The sequence below is a fragment of the Rhinichthys klamathensis genome, unplaced genomic scaffold (genome assembly GCF_029890125.1).
Source record: "Rhinichthys klamathensis goyatoka isolate OS25496 unplaced genomic scaffold, OSU_Roscu_1.1 h1tg000223l_1, whole genome shotgun sequence".
NCBI lineage: Eukaryota > Metazoa > Chordata > Actinopteri > Cypriniformes > Leuciscidae > Rhinichthys > Rhinichthys klamathensis.
In genome coordinates, this window is record NW_026606747.1 from 4,403,865 (window position 1) to 4,424,701 (window position 20,837).

Below are 20,837 nucleotides of genomic sequence, written 5' to 3' on the forward strand. Positions count from 1 at the left end.
AGCCAGCGTAATTTTTATGCATATATTAACCCTTTCACACTTAAGTTAAATATAAAGTAAGTAAAATATTCTAATTGACTCCCGAGAGTGTTTTTTTTTCAAGATGACCGTTATTTTAAAACGTTCCTCAATGTTTCCATGGCGACGCGTCATATTTATCACGTGACACACCGCAGCCACAATAACAATGTATGACAGACCGTGTTGCTTTTATTTGCTTTTTTATTCAAAATATTCACAAACTTGCTTACCATGTCATCAACTATCTGATATTCCGATTCTCAAATGTGTTAGTGAGTGTGCTTGGTCGTTTAAAACCTTTATAAATAATCTTGATCTATAACGTGAGATGGGCGCCACAATGTTTCTTTGATCCGCAGTTCAGAGTCCTGTCTGTCATCAGTTTCTCCCGAAATACATGTAAGAAAGTGGCCGGTGAACTGTGAGAACAATAGAGTAAACTTTAGTTACTTTCACTGTTTTTGTCTGTTATGAATAACACACGTCGGCAAATTATATTTGAATTAGTGCTGGGCAAGTTAACGCGTTATTATCGCGTTAACGCATTTATTAATTAATGCAGACAATTTTTTTATCGCGCGTTAACGCAGTTTTTTTTATTATTATTATTTTGAAAGTCCGTTGCTCACTGGCTCTGAATACACATAGGCCTACAGTCAAACCATGATCACAGGAGGGGTGGGATGTTGGTCAGCCAGCAAATAACCCACCCAAACCAGCAGTGGAGAGGCTTTGGCAGGTTCTCTCAGGTGAACAGAAAGGGAGACAGCGCCCCGCGAGTGATTGACAGGCGCTCTATGGATAGTAACCATGCAACGGCTTCTGTGCGCTACGCAGCTGTAGCCTTTTTAACTTAAATTAAAATTATACATAACTTTACCTGATAGGCCTGCGTTTAGTTTAGCGGGGATGCTCTGCCATGTGAATTCCCTCCTGTTGATGTCCTGATAACTATTTAGATTCTGGAAACTCACAAACAGCGAGCCAAGGATCAGTCTCTCTTTCCAATGATTTGTGCTGCGCGTCGTGTACAAAAAGTTAGACAATTCAACTTCGGCAACGCGCGGGCGCGTGCGTGAGGCGAGCATGACCGCAACAGTTTCACAGAAACGCACCCGCTTGTCGCTGCACCTGCTCGACCACTTCACCTCACTCTAGGCTGATTTATACTTCTGCGTCGGACTTACGCCGGAGCCTCTACGCTATAGACAACGCGTTGGTTTTCATTTATATATCTGCGTCGTTGTCCGCGTTGACGCGCAATTACACATGCAGAGGGAGAGTGTGAAACCCGGGGAGCGGTTCTAGCAATCACAGCGCTTGCGGTACGCGTAGAATTGACGTTACATTTTTGGAGAGATGCACGTCAACGCGCGCTACACAGCTACGGCGTGAGTTCGACGCAGAAGTATAAATTGGGCTTTACCTCTGTTTAATGTAATCTTACGTGGGAAACCATGGCATGCCATGACCAAACCTAAGCTGCTATCAGAGAAGTAACGTTGGTCGACTTATATCTGTAGTAGTGATCATGACCCTTTGACTAGACTGTTTCTGCTGCTCCCTGATACAAGATACCTGTTCAGAAAAAAAGAAAAAAAAAGAAAACTGGACTCTTTTTAACAAGCTAGATAAAAGGTAATGCCCTGGCAGTGGCAAATAGCTTTGTTTAAATATTTGATTTGATTACGTTAATGTTTAAGTTGAGATTTACAAGAAATATTTTATTGATACTATGTAAAGGGAATACTGCTGGTATAAAAGCACCTTATTTGTTTAAAGTTTTTGCAAACCACATGTTATTGCACTTTTGTAGCAGTACATTTAAATCAAAAGTGCGCAATACACTACTTTAGAATTCATTATTCAATATTGCGCGTAACAATGCGATTAATCGCGATTAATCGCAAGAAAATCATGCGATTAATCGCGATTCAGTTTTTTTATCGTTGCCCAGCACTAATTTGAATATATTGTTATTGCTGCTTCCACAGACATCATTGTGTATTTTACAAACTCCAAATTTATTGTTTTACTAGTGCATATGTGTATTTAAATGTATGAAACCTAAAATAAATATTATGACGTAGAAAACACTACATAGTTGTGATATATGACAGCGCTGAGCTCGTCCATTTCTGGCTCAGCACAGTTTGAATCTGGCAGTTATGTCACGTCACTGAACTTTCTAAATCCCATATGGGACCGAACCGCTCAAAAGGTTAAACATTTTATTTGTAACCATGAATACAAAAATGATCTGAGGGGGCAATGCCCCCATTTGCCCCCTCGTGGCGCCGGGCCTGGGTAAGTCACATGAAGTTTTAGGATTTTTTGTTGTTGTTTTAGACTGGATGAAAACTCTCAACCCGATCACTGGCCTTTTCACCCATTTATAACAAATATTACTGAATGAAACCACCTAATTAAAGGAATCGTCTGAATTAATTCACACCCATTCGAATCACTTGCTTCGCTTCTGAATAATTCAGCCTTTTGAAAGAATCGGTTCAATTAATCATTCAGTCATTAAGACTTCGCCACCTAGTGGCAGTTTTGTTTCATATTAAGCTCATCATTTCCCCCCACAACATTTATATTTATTTAATAAAACTCAATATATTATATTTAAAACCTACATTTGCGCCTACATTTGAAATAACGAAATTTTGGTCGGCAGGAAAATTTTTGAACCAACGGTTCATTTTGGACCATTTTGGTTCGGTTCAAAAATGCGTACCGAAAACCGAACCGAAAGCCTCGCACCGAACGGTTCAATACGAATACGTGTATCGTTACACCCCTACTTTTTAACTATGACCATATTTAACGGTAATGTCTTGTTCATCTCTAACAGGACTATGGAGATGAATCAATTTCCATTGCAGAAGAAGGGTCAGTCAGGGAACTAATGGAGGAGGACAACAAACAGAGGATGGTGAATCCTGCAGAGCAAGGAGTGGTAGATCAGACCACGTGTACTGGTCTACAACATAACGGTCCAATGATGGCGACCAAAGGAGAAAGCAGCATGATCTATTAATGTTGGCATTAAAGTTAAAACATAATCTAACTGATGCAGTCATTGAGGACATGCTTAAGGTAATCAATGCAGTTAGTGAAAAACATGTGCCCACATCTTGTACTGTTTCTACAACATTTTGGTAAAGTCAGAAACCATTTTCAGTTGCATCCAGTTTGTAAACATGCTCTGCTATTATGCAGTCTGACGAGAAATTAGCTAAATGTAACTGTTGTGGGGAGACACGCGACTTGAACAAACACATGAAAGAGGGAAACTTTTTCATTGAACTACCCCTGGAAGAAATATACTACAAAATGACGAAATTCGTTCACACATCGTAACACCTGCACCTACAAAGACTGTCTGTGACATCTATAATGGGCCGCTGTACAAGGAAGCTTTAAAACAGTAAATCTCATGGCAGTGTGAACCACCTATCACTAACATTTAGCTGTGATGGCACACCACTGTATCGTTCATCTAAATGCAGTTTTCGGCCCATGCTCATACCATTAATAAACTTGACCCAGCAGTGAGATCAAAGCATGTGATGCTTGCTGCTCTGTGGGTTGGTGGGGAAAAGCCAAAAATGAATAGATTTCTTGAACCCTTTGTGAAAGAATGTGTTCACTTGGAGTAGGTTGGCTTCAAATGGTCAGTTGGACATGTAAACTAATAATCAGTGATTCTGTTGCCAGGCCACTTTTTTAAAAATTTCAAACAGTTCAGTGGGGAATTTAGTTCATTGTGTGTACAGAAAAGAGTCATGGTAAAAAAAAGGACAAGGCCATACAAGGGTTTATTCTTTCAAAACAAAGTGTGATTTAAGAAGTCACACTCAAACCATCAATTTTGCTGAAAGAGCACTGGAGAAGTGCACACCTGTAATGGGTGTTAAGGGCCCTCACCCTCACTGTTACCAGGCTTTAACATCATACATGGCTGTGTTCCACACTACATGCATTGTGTTCTTCTTGGTGTTGCCAGGGTCTACGCTAACTTGTGGTTCTGCAGTGAGAACAGTGGAAAGCCATGGTATGTTGGAAGGTCTGTCTCAGAAGTGGATGATAGACTTTGCAGCATTCAACCACCCCGTGGTGTTTCTAGAATCCCTCGATCTGTGACTGAAAGGCATTTTTTGGAAAGCACATGAGTGGTACATGTGGTTGTTCTTCTACAGTGTACCTATGTTAACCCTTTGGGGACCAAGAACGCGCCCGCGCGTTTTGCTGTTTTTTTTTCACATAGCAGCAACATAGACTTAAAATACTCCGTCATTTATGGTCATATAAATAAAATCAATACATGATTATAAACTATAGAGGGTCTTCTTTTTTGTGTACACTCACATTAACATCAAAACCTTGTTTTTTTTTTTTAAATAAATAAAATAAACAGGGTGCGCTTTCAGCTCACTCTGTCTCCGCAAAAATCTTTCTGAAACATGTCTGGAAAATTAACGGAAACTCTGCTAATACTTATCACACAAACATGAAACATACGTCTAAAGAACGCTTTAAATTTCTACTTTTAAATAAAACAATTCACATTTAAAACAAATATTCTCCTGCAATGTAATCTGTCTGAAACTAAAGAGAAGTACAGTTTCTCCTGTCTCAGCTCATTATCGTTAATTTGTTCACACCCACTCGCAGAGCGCGCTATTCATAAGATAATGTGTTGAGGCCATTTGCAAAATAGATAAACGCCCAGGCAAATGCTGTAAACACACAATATTTTTTAGTCAGATTAAGATTCGTCTTGCGCGGCTATGAGGAATAATCCTGGGACATTTACCACAGAACAAGTGCTGGTCTCACTTCAAGGAGGAGCAACAGATTCAGCTGAGAAGTGTAAGTGTTTTATGCTTTGTTCTAATCGCGATATAGAATAACGTTAATGTCTGTAAACGGAAAAATAGCATAGCCTACTGTTTTGTGAATCATGTTTCTGTGTGTGTGTGTGTGTGTGTGTGTGTGTGTGTGTGTGTGTGTGATAACATTTCTTTGACTAGTTTTGGATAAAGTTTTTCAAATCAAATAAGCTTAAAATAAGCTTCAAAATAAAGACATCAAATAAGCTTATGTTTTGTCAATAAACTAATCAACTAAGATGTTTGTTCCAATGCAAGCTGTATGAAAATAATGAATCCTCAACTTTGAAATATGTATGATCAAACTAAGACATTTATGGAAAAAGACTATTTTCTTTTCAAGATGTTTCCAACTCTAACTTTGAACTGAAATAAAACCATGTCTATATGGTGAAGGGTGTGTGATAGAAGTGTCCAGAGTATGCACCCTGTATTTTAAAGAAGAACATTTAATTATTTGCGATACATTATTCATTCACAAAGAATTCAGGGACATTATTCATTTCCCTAAAGGTTGGAGTTTTCCACATTTTTTAAATTAAGGCATTAAGATTTTTTATTCCTCTTTTTAGTCAACTTTAGCATGGGTGTTTTCACTTATTCTAAGCAGTGTGTGTGTGTGTGTGTGTGTATATATATATAATTAAAAAGCAATTTTAACCAGAAACCAGTCCTTTGTTGTGTATCTTTGGATTATGTTGTGTTGTAAATAAATCCAAACAATCTAAAAGCCATTCTTTTTTAAATCTCCTCATACTTTGTGCAAGGCTCCTCATAAGGGCCTGATAGCACCTAATAGGGCCATTATGGGAGGGTCTTTGTCTTTCTCAGGTGTGAAATGCCATACATATTAATGAGAGATCACGCCTCCTCGCATAAAGCTTTCTCACACTAAACACGTCATACACATTATAAAAGACTTTATCGACTTATCTGAATGAGTAGTCAGGATGATTCTCACATAGTTTTGGAGCAAATATTCTAGGCTATGTGATACAATTTTCAAAAGTCTTGTGAAGAAATAATCAATATGTGTTTTGTGGCCTTATTTCAGAAACTTTTATTTTTAAGTTTTTCAATAACCATGCATAAATAATATTCTCTCAAAAATACAAACATGTAAATACATGTTGCTCAAAGATTATGGTAGCCCCGTTTGTGCTATATAGAGTGAATTTACACCGTTGCCATTAACATGTTTATAAATAACTGAAAAAAGCACAAATGTCAGTGCATGTCAAAACATCCCAAAGGCCTCAAAAAACCCTTGGTCCCCAGAGGGTTAAAGGGCACACTCCCTGAAAGGTTCATTGTCCACTGGGCAAAACTTATGAAGGGTGTTGGTTTGCTCCTCTTAGAATCTATCACTTCAGAAGAGATCACCGAGGCTGAAAATCTGCTTAATGCATTTGTGCAGGAAGCAGAATGAGTTTATGGTGTTTGTAATATGACATTCAACATTCATCTCTGTCTGCATTTAGCCCAAAGTGTTAAAGACTGGGTGTCACTATGGACTCACTCTCCTTTTGTTTTTAAAAGCTACAACAGAGAATTGCTTGAGATGGTAAAGAGCACACAGGGTGTAGCTTTACAGATTTCCAAAACCTTTTTGGTAGAGAAGGCGCTTTCAGTCTATGGCAAATCTTTGATGAGTTATGCTCCTATTGAGGTCAAAGACACATTCGAGATGTTAACTACATCTAAGAAGACAATTCAAATGGTAAAACAGTTTGAAGGAGTCACTGCACTTGGCAGACCACAAATAAAATTGCTAGAACATGACAACAACCTGGCACTACACAGTCTTGTGCACTCCTTAACCCTCTGGGGTCTAAGGTGTTTTTGGGGCCCTTGAGATGTTTTGACATGCCCTGACATTTGTGCTTTTTTCAGTTGCTTATAAACATATTAATGGCACAGGTGAAATTACACTCTATTTAGCACAAACAGGGCTACCATAATATGTGAGCAACATGTATGTACATGTTTGTATTTTTGAGAGAATATTGTTTATGCATGGTTATTGAAAAAACTAAAAATTAAAGTTTCTGAAATAAGGCCACATGATTTCCATTACACGAGAGTAGATGTTAAACCTCATGCTGATTTGTACTCGGCTTTCGCCAAGATAAGCACAAACTAAGACGTAGCTTTACAGTAACCTATGCTTCTCTCTCTCCATCTCTCCATCCATTTACACTTCTTTCCATATGGTGATGTGAATCTCCTTCTGTCCGGCGTTAACGGCTGCAGTATACTTGGCGCGTCAGTACACACAACGGCTGCAACTACAGTGTGGTTTCCCCAGTGGACCAGCACGACAACCGTCTGGATTGAGCCGAGTAGGGGACATCTCTAGGGTCTTCAAGTGGGCACCTTCCGTCCTCAGTGTTTCGTCGACTAGCCCACGACACCTCAAGAGGGCTCGACAGTGACTCCGGCATCCCAGAGTCACCCCCCCTCCGTCCCCCACTCAACTCAGCCCAGCTTACTGACCTTTACATCACTCCTGATGCTGAGGTTGCTCCTTCCTCGTAGTTCACGTGTGACCTAACCGCAATCTCACAATCTCTCCGCAACCCAACCATACGCGCCAACCCGTTTGACTAAGGCTGTCGAGCCCCACTGTCTTCGTTAAAGTAGTTTCAGTGGCAACGGTTCCGTATGGCATACTACCTACCGCAAAACACAATATCTGCCCAAACACCAACCCTCATTCACGCAATATACACAGTAATAACTGTAATTACTATGCAAACCATACAAATAAACCAACAGACTCTGAGTTTTTCAAGAATTCTACGAAACCGTAGCGTGGCGGCCTGTACACAGCCAGCCAGAATCTTTCCGTCTCAACCACAGCCAGTTGCTGCTCCTCTCTGCTGCTTCAGATAAGTTCTTTACTGTGCGACGGAACTCTTGGCCACTGAATCCGACGTCTCTGAGGAACCGGGTTGTAGAGTGTGCCACAAATCCTCGACAACCCACTTTCACTAGATAAACTTGGACTCTCCATCCTCGCTGTTCTGCTTCAGTGGCCAGATGAGCATACCGCAGTTTCTTCCTCTCATATGCCTCATCTACCGCATCCTCCCATGGCACTGTTAACTCTATCAGTTGAACAATGCGTGCTGATCCAGACCACAAAACAATATCTGGTCGGAGGTTAGTGGTGGCAATCTCAGGTGGAAAAATAAGCCGTTTATCAAGATCAGCCAGCATTTTCCAGTCCCTAGCAGCTTCCAGTTGTCCTGGGCGAGAATTGGTTTTAACACCTTTAAACATCATATGTTGACCTGATAAGGAAACTGATCCTACTCTCTTCCATTGACCAAAGGTCTTGCCAGCCCATCTTGCGTTGTTGCACACTCTCCCATCTCATCCACTCTCCCTGCTTGGCCTGGGAAATGGCCTTTATACACCTCATCCTCTCCTCCTGCTTTCGGACCCCGTTGACTACCAGCTTCCTCCTTTGAGCTGGGCCTGTCTTGTGCCATTTAGGAGGAGCTAAACTGAGCCCAAAACCCCCTCTTCCATGCTGTACCTGTCCCAAGATATCACCAATTTGAAGGGCAGCCTTCGCCTCTACCACAGATTTCTTTGCTGACCACTTTCTACCAGTTTTTAACACAGGTGCTGCCTCCCTTACACATTTGTCGCGTGACTCTACTAAGGTCATTTCCAGTCTGACCTTGGCGCACTTAAACTCCTCGATTAAAGCAGAGACTGGCAGCTGCAATATTCCTTTACTATAAAGTCCCACTCTGCTGAGGCAGCGTGGAACTCCCAACCATTTCCTGATGTATGAACTTATTAACGCTTTCAGCTTATCCACTGTTGTCAAAGAAACGTCGTACACGGTCAGTGGCCACAGCAACCTCGGCAGTAGACCAAACTGAAAGCACCAGAGTTTTAGTTTGCCTGGTAGAGCACAGCTGTTTATGCTCTTCAACCCTTCCACTGCTTGTCATCTAACTTCTCCCACTCGAACTGTGTCATTTAGATCCCCATCGTACCATCTCCCAAGACTCTTCACTGGCTTCTCAGAAACTGTTGGTATTGCCTCACCATTAATGAAGAATGTTTTATCTATTACCTTTCCTTTAACTATCGAGATGCTCCTTGATTTAGAGGGCTTAAATTGCATTCTTGCCCATTCAATATTATCGGTTAACTTACCCAATAACCGATTAGTGCAGGTTACTGTTGTAGTCATGGTTGTCATGTCATCCATGTATGCTCTGATTGGTGGTAGTTGCAACCCAGAAGCCAAGCGCTCTCCTCCTACTACCCATCTCGATGCCCTAATGATTACTTCCATTGCCATGGTAAAAGCCAGTGGAGAAATGGTGCATCCTGCCATTATTCCAACCTATAGGCATTGCCATGCAGTGCTGAATTCTGGAGTTAAGAAACTAAATTGCAAATCTCCAAAATAGGCTTTCACTAAATTTGTTATTGACATTGGTACTCTGAAAAAATCAAAAAAGCTCATGTGGTACTGAACCATGTGCATTAGCCAAATCCAGGAATGTCACATGGAGCTCCTTCCTCTCCTTTTTAGCTGATTGAATTCGTTGCCATATAACATTGATGTGTTCTAAGCATCCTGAGAAGCCTGGAATGCCTGAACTGAAGTGTCAATGAAGCCATTCTTTAATAGGTAGGTAGGTGGACAATCTCTGAGCAATAATGCTGAAGAAAATCTTACCTTCAACGTTTAATAGTGAAATAGGACGAAACTGACTGATGCTTGTAGCATCTTTTTCTTTAGGTATAAAGACTCCACCTGCTCTGCGCCATGCTCTAGGTACAACCTGTTTTTCCCATGCCACTTTTATCAATTTCCACAGAATTCGTAGAACTCCTGGCACACTCTTGTACACTCTGTACGGAACTCCATTAGGCCCTGGAGATGATGAAGCCCTTGCCTTTCTCACAGCCTGCTCTACCTCTTTCCACTTAGGTGCACAGACCTCCATTTGGTATTCTGGTGGGTTGATAGGTGGGATGTCTGATGGAATTGACATGGGCTCATGCCTTAAAAACACATACTAAATATCTGTCCACAAGACTTTTGACTAATGGTAAATGGTAAATGGACTGCATTTATATAGCGCTTTCACAGACCCAATGGCCACCAAAGCACTTTACATTTTTGCCTCACATTCACCCATTCACTCACTCATTCATACACCGACGGCGGTGTCAGCCATGCAAGGCGCCATCCAGCTTGTCGGGAGCAGCTGGGGTTAGGTGTCTTGCTCATGGACACCTCGACAGGTGGAACCGGTGATTTAACCACCAACCTTCCGGTTTGTAGACGACCTACATGAACTACTGAGCCACTGCCGCCCCTAATGGATGTTGTCACCTAGAGTTTTTGCTCAAAAATTATCTGAAAATCATCCTGCCTAATCATTCACATAAAACAATAGATAGTTTTAAATTGTGAAAAACATTTTTTGTTTGAAAGGCAATATGCATGGGGGCGTGGACGGCCTAACCCCTTGTCATGAATAATTAGGTGGTTCACACCTGAGAAGACAAAGACCCGCATAATAATGAAAGAATGAAAGGACTATATCTAAATATATATATATATATATATATACATACATACACACACACACACACACACAAATATATATATATAATCAAAATATAAATGAAAGTCAAAAGCACATTTTTAGTCATACCTGGAAACAAATCCTGTTCAAATAGGTTATATGGGCTATTCTATAGAATTGGTTCAAAGTTAGATTTGGAAACATCTTGAAAAGAAAATTGTATTTTTCCATAAATGTCTTTGTAAAGTATTTTTTTTTTAAGTAGGCCAATACATTTTATCATACATATTTCAAAGTTAAGGATTCATTATTTTGATATAGCTTGCATTGGAACAAACACTATAACAGTTGATTAGTTTATTTTTGACAAAACATACTATATATTTAACATATGAGCAGAAACTGTCTAACAAAAGCTTATTTGATGTCTATTTTATAGTAAAAACTTTATAATCTATCCAAAACTAGTCAACGAAATGTTGTCATTACAGACACTATTCTATATCGCGATTAGAACAAATCTCAGTAGGCTATAGCAATATAGTTTGGATGTGTTCATGTAAAAAAAATAACGTTTACTAATGTAGGAGCGAGAGTGAATGAACGCACAGATGCGATGTACAGCTGTAGTAAACATCGCGCACGCGTCTGTGCCATTCACACACAGACACGCAATTCATATTTAAACAGTCTTTGTGCAGTTTACAGACACTATTCAATAACGCGATTAGAACAAAGCACTTAAGAATAAATGACTAATGACAAATGAGCACGTCACTCGCACAAGACGCATTGCTAATGTCCGCATACACAATGAGCAAGCTATCAGGCTTCTTGAGGTGTACAGGATCCTCTCTCAAACTGTCCCTATATTAATTTTGTTCCTAAAATTGACAAAATACTAAGAATCTGTGCAGTACTTGTAAATCTGTGAGGGAAGCTTATTTCTAGAACACAGACACCATATCTTACACAATCAACATGACTAATCAAATGACTAAACACAAGTGGTAGGATGGAAATATATTTTTTTTTCTCAAAACCTTAAACACAAAACCAAATCTTCAAACTACATACACACAGCGAGTCAATATTATAAACACAACAGATCATTCAATAGACACTGCAGAGAAAATGGATAACACAGAATCCAAAGCATGCAATGTCTGTATATTCAGCACTTGCATACTGTGAAAATACAGTGACCCAACTGCAAAAGCCAAAATTAAAAGCATGTTACAATAAAGTACACTCAGAAGTCAAGTCAAGTCAAATGTATTTATATAGCGCTTTTCACAATACAGATTGTATCAAAGTTGCTTCACAGTATCAATCAAAACAACTTAACAGTGTTTATTTATTACTGGAAAAAGACATCCAAGTTTGGTAGAGCTGATCAGTGGTATGATGGGTCATTTTATTTGACTATCCCCAACTGAGAAAGCCAAAGGCAACAAAGAAGAGTTGTGCAACTGCAAAAAAATAAAACAGAGATTTTATTCTGCTTCAGCATCCCGTCTGCATATTGGTCCGGCCTGAGGACTGAGGACACGTCACAGACTAAGTCATCTCTGCAGGCAAAGGGAAAAACCCTAAAGCCAGATCAAGCCTTGACAACATTCTCCACATCTGCTCTTCCTCCTCCTCTTCCTGCTAGTTCACCACCTCTTACTCATCCTCTTCCTGCTCTCCCTCTTATATTGTTTCCATCCACTGTTGATATCAACATTCAGTGCAACATTTTGAGTCAATTTTGCCACTCTGAAATGACTTGAAGCTGGTTTGGTCACATCATTAGAAATAAGTGTGAACAATTTGGAGTCGTTGTGTGTAAACGATGAAAACTGTGTTGCAGTTGTGTTTAACTTTTGCCTGCCTGTGTTTAGCTTCTTGAAACATAAGTGTATCACAGAGCTAAATGTGTTTTAGTGAGTGAGAATGTGTTTAGAGTTTTGAAAAAAGAGTGCATGCGATTTTCCAGTAGTGTCTAACTGCCTGAACTTGTTTAATATTTTACAGATAGAGTGATTTATTTGACAATTTTTTTTAGGCAATTGAGAATGTGGTTCAGAGAATGGGATTTAGTGTTTTAGCAACTCAGAAAAACTGTAAGTACAAGAAGAGGTGATGCAACAGTATTGCACTGCATAAACATGCACACCAGGTGCCACTGTGTTTGTGAACACAACAATGAATACTTGAACAATAGATTTAGCTGATTTTTGTACTTTATGGTATTGCTATTTGTATTTACTTAAAGGTTTTGAATACCACTGCTAACCAAATGTACAGTTAATGAATTCAAATGGCACATTCATTTATATAAACTTATAAATAAACTCAAAAGCACAATTACTAAGTGTTTAATATTTTTATTAATGTCAACTGCATATATTTTAATTTTGGTTTGTCAGCTCACACAATTGGCTGCCACCATGCCTTAAAATTTGCAATAAAACTCTAACTGTCTTAAAACTGGAAAATTATTTTTTTAATGAAGACTGGTGAGACAGCATTACACAGTCTTTGTGTAGGTCTATTTCTTCAAAATATCCATGTACTAAAACCGATTGTATAGTGTAAACCCTTCCCCAACTATGGCAGTATGTTTGGCTGAGATTTATCTTCTTGTCCGCAAAATTATGTGTAAAAAGTAGAAATTGTTTAGCTGTTGCACTTGTGCATCTATGTAGTTTTTGTCAAATGTCCTCACTTGGTGTCCAGATGACCAGCTTGCAGCTCTGAAGGCCCAGACACATCATGGTCAGTTGTGTCTGAAAGAAGGATTAAGAGTGCATGTTGATAAAAAAAAAAAAATCTGTATAATTAGAGCTATCTACTTTCTTGAAAAAAAAATGTATTCACCTGGAGGTAGTGTCCATTCTTTCCTTTGGGCGAATCCGGTACTGTCCATCACCTAATCGTTTAATGTCACCATTTGGACGTCTCAGAAATTCTGCCAGTGACATTGAACTCTTGAAGGGGCACTTGATCTCGAGGAGTTGTGTTGTGATGCTAATAATTACTTTAAAATACTTGAAAAACTGTTTTGGAATTCAGGAGTCCCGGATAGTGGATAACTTTTCAGTAACAAACCAGTTTTATCACCAATAATTAAATTATTGTATTTCTAAAATTTAACCGTATGCTGGAAACTGCCTCAAAGGAATCTGTGAAACTAACAGTAAATTTGCTTTTGTGCAAAAGTAGAGCCTATAAACAAAGACCAAATACAGCTTGAGCTAATGTGGTTAACTCTTACTTTAACACGATTTCAACACTCAGTTGGTCAGATAAGAGGAAGTTAACAAGGAGGGGCTGATGATGTTTAAAGAAAGAGTTGTAACTATATAAAGAAAAGAAAGACCGTCAGAAACAGAAAATGTCTGATAAGTGTGATCTGTGTCTGCTGGGCCTCATCGTTCTCTCTTCACTTCTCACAGGTAAAGAAATCTGTATTTTCTGTATGGTAAATTTATCTTCATATTAAGAGTGTCAGTGATTTGAACAGCTCTCTGATAAAGATAAATATGATTTGAACTTCCTGCTTTCTGTGCTGGTATGTTTTATGTGTTCATTTATTAATATGTAGCATAATGATCACTCAAATGTAATGTGTTTCAGGTACCAGTGGAGAGGATGACACTGATATATTCATCAGTTCTGGTGAAAATGTCCGTCTGCCCTGTAATAATGCTCTTTCTAAATGCAAATCAACTACCTGGAACTATAACAGATTCAGTCGTTCACAAGCAGTTGAACTGATTGCTGGAGGGAAAGTGAAGGATAATACAGGGAGACATGCGAGACTGAGTCTGGGGTCTGACTGCTCTCTGATCATCAAGAGCGTCACAGAAGAAGATTCTGGGCTTTACACCTGCCAACAATATGTGAATGACAGAAAACAAGGATCTGATGCTCGTGTTTCTCTGCATGGTCAGTGTTTCTGTGAATTATATGTTCAATTTTAAAAGGACACTATTCCACATATTCACAAAACTCTTTTAAACACACTCACAAAAGCTTCTTTGACTCTGACAGAGGAGTAAATCAAGCATCGCTTCAAACTAATGAACAGTTCAGAAAGTGCTGCTGTAAATACATAAGTAATTGAAACTTGACAGCAAAAATTTTAACTTTTATGTAATATGATGATCCAAGACAAGTTAAAATATGATTGTCACATTAATCCTTTACAGCTCGAGCTCGTTCAACGACTCCAGTCACACACTCTCAGGATCCCTCCACTAGAACCATTTTCTTCTCAACCGTCAGTTTTAGTGGAGTCTCTAGACGGATAATGCTAGTTATTTCGCTTGTTAGCTGATTAATAAATGTCAAATTGTACAGTATGATGCATCTGAACTAGCATTCATCCCTTACAGCTCAAGATCATTCAACGACAGCAGTGATTCCGGTCCACATCACAAACTCTATACAGACACCAGAACCTAATACAAAAGGTACATGATGATGCTGCAGCTTTATCTAACATAATTCTACATAAATGATGAATTTTATATGGCATTAGGGCTCTGTCACAGTGTCTGGTTGTTCCCTGGGTTAAACACTAGAGGTCCTCAGGTTTCACGGTGTCTATGCATTCTCACTACAATTCCCATGATGTACACAAGTGCTAACAGGGTGACGAGAAACAGCTGTAAGGCAATGAACAATCAGTGACAGACAGGATCATGGGAATTGTAGTGATAATGCATAGACACCGTGAAAACTGAGGACCTCTAGTGTTTAATCCAGGGAACAACCAGACACTGTGACAGGCTTGAAGAGTTGTTTATTTAACATAAACAATTTCCTAGCCGAGAAATCTAGACGCACCCTAGCGGCAGCAAAAATTATTTTGCAGCCAGTGTGGTCTAGCAACTCTCCGTTGGCTTTTGAGCTGGAAAAAACAAAACCTGGTCCGGCCGATCAGATCGTGTAGAGTTGGTGGGCGGGCTTAACACAATGACGGCAGAGTTGTGACGGTTCCACGTGATTTCCATAGGTGATTTCCCTCTGCTTGAAAACAAAGAAGATGCTGCTGGCGAACAGTGGTCTTTCGAATCGGCTTTGCCCGCGACTCTGGATGACTTGGAGTTAAGAGAACGTCACTTAAGTCATTCCTAAAAAAGGAAGATGTGTTCAGAGTTTTGACGACCGGATACGGCAAAAGTTTAATAATATACCAACTAGCTGGTTCACTGGTGGAAAAACACATGGGACTCACTCATCCACAGCTGTTCGTTGCTCTGGTTGGTTGTAGCGCTGTCCTATTGCGTGCCGAGGGATATTGAAAGACAACCGTTTATCCCGCCCCTTGGATTGAGGTATACCAATTGTGAGTTCCCAGACCTAACATCTTGATGTAGGTCTGGCTTGCCAGGCTAATAATTTCCTGTTTACCGGGCAGCGCTCATATGAGAGGTTCTGACACTACATTTTTAAACTATTTTATGTTTTAATAAATCCAAAACAATCATTTCTTTTTTAGGTACATAAATATACATTCCATCCCATGTTAAAATCATAGACTGTAAAAAATATGGACAAAGCGTCTGCGACGTCACCCATAGACTTTCTGAAGAACGGTTTTGAGGCCGTTTATGGGGGGTATGGGCGGCGCCATCTTGGAAAATCTTGGGAAATCCAAAACCCCGCCCACCTTCTGGCCAATCCATATATGGGTAAAAGGGCGGGCTTTGTGTGAGACTGAGCCGGCCGGTGGACACGCCTCTTCAGCCAAGCAGCCTCAGCTATCTGTACCGTTATAAGATCGACTGGCAGACTAGGCTACTTTTTACAGTCAGTATCATTCTTATGTTGAAACTCCTCTTCCTCAATTTACTGAAGCCTATATGTAAAACTTATTTGCAGCTGCACAGCTCGCTCACAGGCTGTGCTGCGGCAACTGCACATCCAATGGCGCGGGCGCCTCTGACGTGCGACCAACTAGCTCGCAGATCAGTCTATTCTTATGTTACATTTATTCATTTGGCAGACGCATTTACAGTGTTTCAAACGTCAGTTATAACCATAGGTAAAGTACCTCGAACGCTAACTTATCTGAGGCGATTTAATGCTAACTGTTGCAGTGCCACTGCCCACAAACACTGATGCTAAATAGTGCTAACTACGTGAAATAGTAGTGGAATGTCACTTACCGGAAAAAAAGGAGCGAAGTACTCCTAGTCCTACAGTGTCGGTTAGTGCAGTTTATAGCAGAGCAACCCATGTTATGTACGATATTTCAATACAAATGTTCAGAAAGGATACAGAGGTGTTATGATGTGTTGTGTCAGATCATGGCCAAGACGTCAAATTTCAGGAATTCCACTCGGCGCAGCCCGTTATCAGCTGTCAATCAAGCTGTCAATCAAAGTTAACCACGCCCTTATTTGTCATACATTTTATATCTAAATACGATCTAAACTAACGAGTTAGAAAAAAATTCACCCCCCTCACAGTTGTCAGGCACTCGGAACCTATCGAAAAATACAATAAAAGTCCATGGGACCAACATGTATAAACATGAATTTATGCTGTGAAAACGGACATTTTAACATGGGCTGTATGGATATTTGCTCCCTTTTGGGACCTCCCTCTAGCGGATTCTCGATGTATTGCAGTTTTTTGCACTTCCGGGTGGGCTTCATTTTTCAGATTAGAATGTTGCCGCTTGGTTAAAATATGAAGATGATTTCTAACATCTGAAAGCATACTGTGCTGAATTTTAACAGCAATATACAATAAATCAATGATAGGGCATAAATCGGAAGGGTTGATTATGATTGACAGCCTAGTATCGACGGCTCTGTCCGTCTCTGACTCTGTGCTCGATCTCTTCTTCAGTCATAGGGATTTCTGTCGCTGCAGTCGCTGTTCTCCTTCTTGCTCTTCTCTGGCTGATCTTCAGAAAAACAGCTCGTGAGTTTTCAGATTTACTCCTTTATAACAATTAAAAACAGTTCAGATGAGCAAACAACCACATCATGTTCAGATCGTATGTATCACAGAGAAGTAAATGATTCTCAAACAGAAGTTTATTCCTGCTGAGAATTCCTGTAATGTCAATCTCAAAGAGTTATCAACTCAAACAACAATCGTTTTTACCATATATTGTAATGCTTCAAAAACATCCTATTGTTCACTTTCTGTGTTTTGCACGTGTTTTATGATAAAACACATAGATAATAAAAGAGGGACTGATGACTCGGAGGTGAGTTAAGTAATGCTGTGATTTAGATTTGATTACTGTCTTTAAAGCTCAATAAAGTGTCATTCATGCAGTTAAAATGTTTGTTGTCTGAAGGTCAAAGATGAGAATGAACATAAAGGAACGAATGAGACGAACAACATGTCCATTCCTCCTGCTGCAAGAGCCAATGTGAGTCACTAAATCATCAATCATTACGCTCACTGTCTGTTCTATAATGTGACTTACTAAAAGCTTTTGTGCTATTCTAAGATATATGTCTGTTCTGTGTGTTAAACTTGATTCTCTGCACGTTTGCATTGATGTTTAGGAGCAGACAGATGATCATGTGTTTTATACTGAGGTCACTTTTTCCAATAAAAACCCAGTAAAATCGCTCAATGTGAGTAGATCCCAGCACATTCCCCTGTTCTTCATCACTGTCCACTGACCAGTCCTATTCAGAGACAATCATTGCAACTTTCAGATAAATGAAGCTCATTCACTGATAATAATAATAATCGCTGTGGTTCAAACATTGATGGACAGAATCTGTGCTGTTCTTTCAGGATGATAATGATATAGTGACTTATGCTGCCATCAGAGGAAGAGAAGATCAACCACATGATGAACTTTACGCCTCTGTGAACAAGAACAAGACAGTCACAAATAAACATTAATGATGCAGATCATGAGCTCATCATATCAGGAGCAGATGGGAAGATTTCATGTCTTTGGTGTTTGGAGGAATTATATATTTGTATGTAAACGAGCAGATATTTGTTGAATGTACTGTTAATATAAATGAGATTTATTGTGAATGATCATCAGGGCCCGAATGTATCAAGCCTCTGAGAATTACAAGAACACTTAAGAGTAAAAATAATTCTTGGCTCAAAGCTGCTCTTAAAAGGTAGTTATCAAGCATCTCAGTTGTAATTTAAGTGAAGTGTAGGACTAAATCTTAAGTGTCGGTCTTAGAGATGATTCACAACACTTTGCTGTGCCAGAAACGTGATTTTGGATGACGACATTGACATGGACCAATCACTGAATAGATCTCCTTATTTAAGAATATTCTCAGATAAATTCACATTGAATGGTGAAATTACTAAGAGGAGTTTGCATTGAGCACACATTTGACAAATCATTTTTAAAAATGAAAGGAACACCTTTTCCAACATGTCTTAATTACAAATTTTAAACCAGTGCGCTGTTAACTGATATAGGCTAGATTTTATTATTTAAAATCATATTTCTGGTTCCATAATATAAATGTTATTTTTGTATTTCATCTATGTTGATTATATGAAAAGTAAACAGCATGAGTAAGATAGGATCATAAGATGGGTCAGACATGATTTTGACCACTTCATTAAGTTTTGTTTTGTAGAGAGCATTTTTTTAAAAGTGAATTTCGTTTTGAATAAATTGTATCTTAATTTGAATCACTGTTTCATCAACCAATTGCCTGGATTTAATAAATGAGAAGCAAATATAGCAGACAATATAATCAGGACGTGAGGCGCCGGCGCGATCACTTGCATTGCTCGTGAACTGGAGCTCATCTCTAGCCTGACTTCGTCATACTCATATTCTAGTCAGAATGTGAGTCTGATACTGCTCCATAGGGCTTTGATTATGAGGCGTGTCTTAACCGAACCAAAAAAAAAAAAAAAAAAAACTCTGCACTCAATTGGATAGACCTACAACCAATCAGAGCAACGCAGTAAGTGTTTATTTTTATGAGCTACACAAAGTTGTCAACAGAACCGAACAGAACTCACCTGCACTGTTGAGTTAATGCGCTGTCGATTTCTTTTACAACAGACGCAATAGCGGAATCTATACATCTCAGTTCTCCAGCGGCGGCCATCTCTGAGGGAAACCAGTTCAACCCAAGCGCTCTTTGATAACGTGATGATTACGTAACTGCAGATCATTTGTCCATCATCGTATAAAGCCCGCCCTGGCAATTTGATTGGCCCGACTAATTATGAACCGATCATAATTACTCCTCAATGGATCGAGTCCAGACCGAACTTCCCGACCAAAAAATGTTGTGGGCGGGGTTCGGGCTGGCATCCAGGCTAGCTCATCTCATAAATGAACTGAAACTCAACGTATAGGCTACTTGCCTCACAGACATGAGAAATAAATAGAAAGCTTGAAATGTCTAAACAACATTCAAAACGAAAAGAAACAGACTACTCTCTGCTTATGTAATCTGTATGAAATGTGCATTTCTCTCTATAGTTCACTAGTGCGAAGATGGCGAGTCAGCATCGTCAACTTCATCTCTGCAGCCGACACTGACACAGAAAACACTAACTTATTAATACACATTTAAAATGTCTTCTTGCTATATTTGACACATTCATAATCATTACTTTTGCCGGTTCTTTGTGACAGCTTTTATGTGCGTTATTGGCAGCGACACGTCACCCTCAGCACTGAAAACATGGGGATTTTTTTAATACAATAATCACACAACCTATTGGATAATCTATAATTAAATCAAGTAATCAAATAGGCCTATTCGAAGATCATGACTCATCCCTATATATTAACTGCTCGTTGTCAAACATTTCTCTCCTGAAAGACTCACTCGTCTCTGTCTCCTCAGTGCATCTCAAGCCCCTACTGCCAACTCCTGACCACTTGAGAGACCTCTCGAGCTGTCTTAAATAACTGGGAGAGAAAGAGTGATCCTTCGCTTTAAGAAATTTGATAACTTGCACACTTTCCTGAAAAAAGGAAAGTTTGTTCTGGTCAGTTTGATGTTCCATTCACACCATGAGGGTTCATGAAGTCAGAACAATGTGACTACTATGTACTATGAACTTTAAACAACACAGTTTTTACAAAATAAACTGAAATGATTACTGTCTCCATCTCACCACAGCTTTACACATCCAGCAGAAAGTGAGCAGCTGGATTAAAGATAAGCAACATGTAGTTCTTGTTATTTCTGTGTGATTATGTTGATGCTTATAGATGTTTAGGGCACGAAGCTCCCGTTCCACCACATTCCAAAGATGCTCTATTGGGTTGAGATCTGGTGACTGTGGGGGCCATTTTAGTACAGTGAACTCATTGTCATGTTCAAGAAACCAATTTGAAATGATTCGAGCTTTGTGACATCGTGCATTA

The 20,837-nt window shown here is 39.4% G+C and overlaps 1 protein-coding gene across 1 annotated transcript; it reads left to right on the forward strand.

Annotated features, from left to right (window-relative positions):
• Positions 1–13,792: 13,792 nt before the first annotated feature.
• LOC130097707 (uncharacterized) lies at positions 13,793–19,132 on the forward strand. Its single transcript, XM_056264647.1, has 7 exons — positions 13,793–13,932; positions 14,114–14,425; positions 14,875–14,952; positions 17,342–17,442; positions 17,787–17,876; positions 18,016–18,087; positions 18,254–19,132. The coding sequence occupies exons 1-7, from the start codon at positions 13,872–13,874 to the stop codon at positions 18,362–18,364; spliced, it is 825 nt and encodes a 274-aa protein (XP_056120622.1). The 5' UTR covers positions 13,793–13,871; the 3' UTR covers positions 18,365–19,132.
• The last annotated feature ends 1,705 nt before the right edge of the window (positions 19,133–20,837 follow it).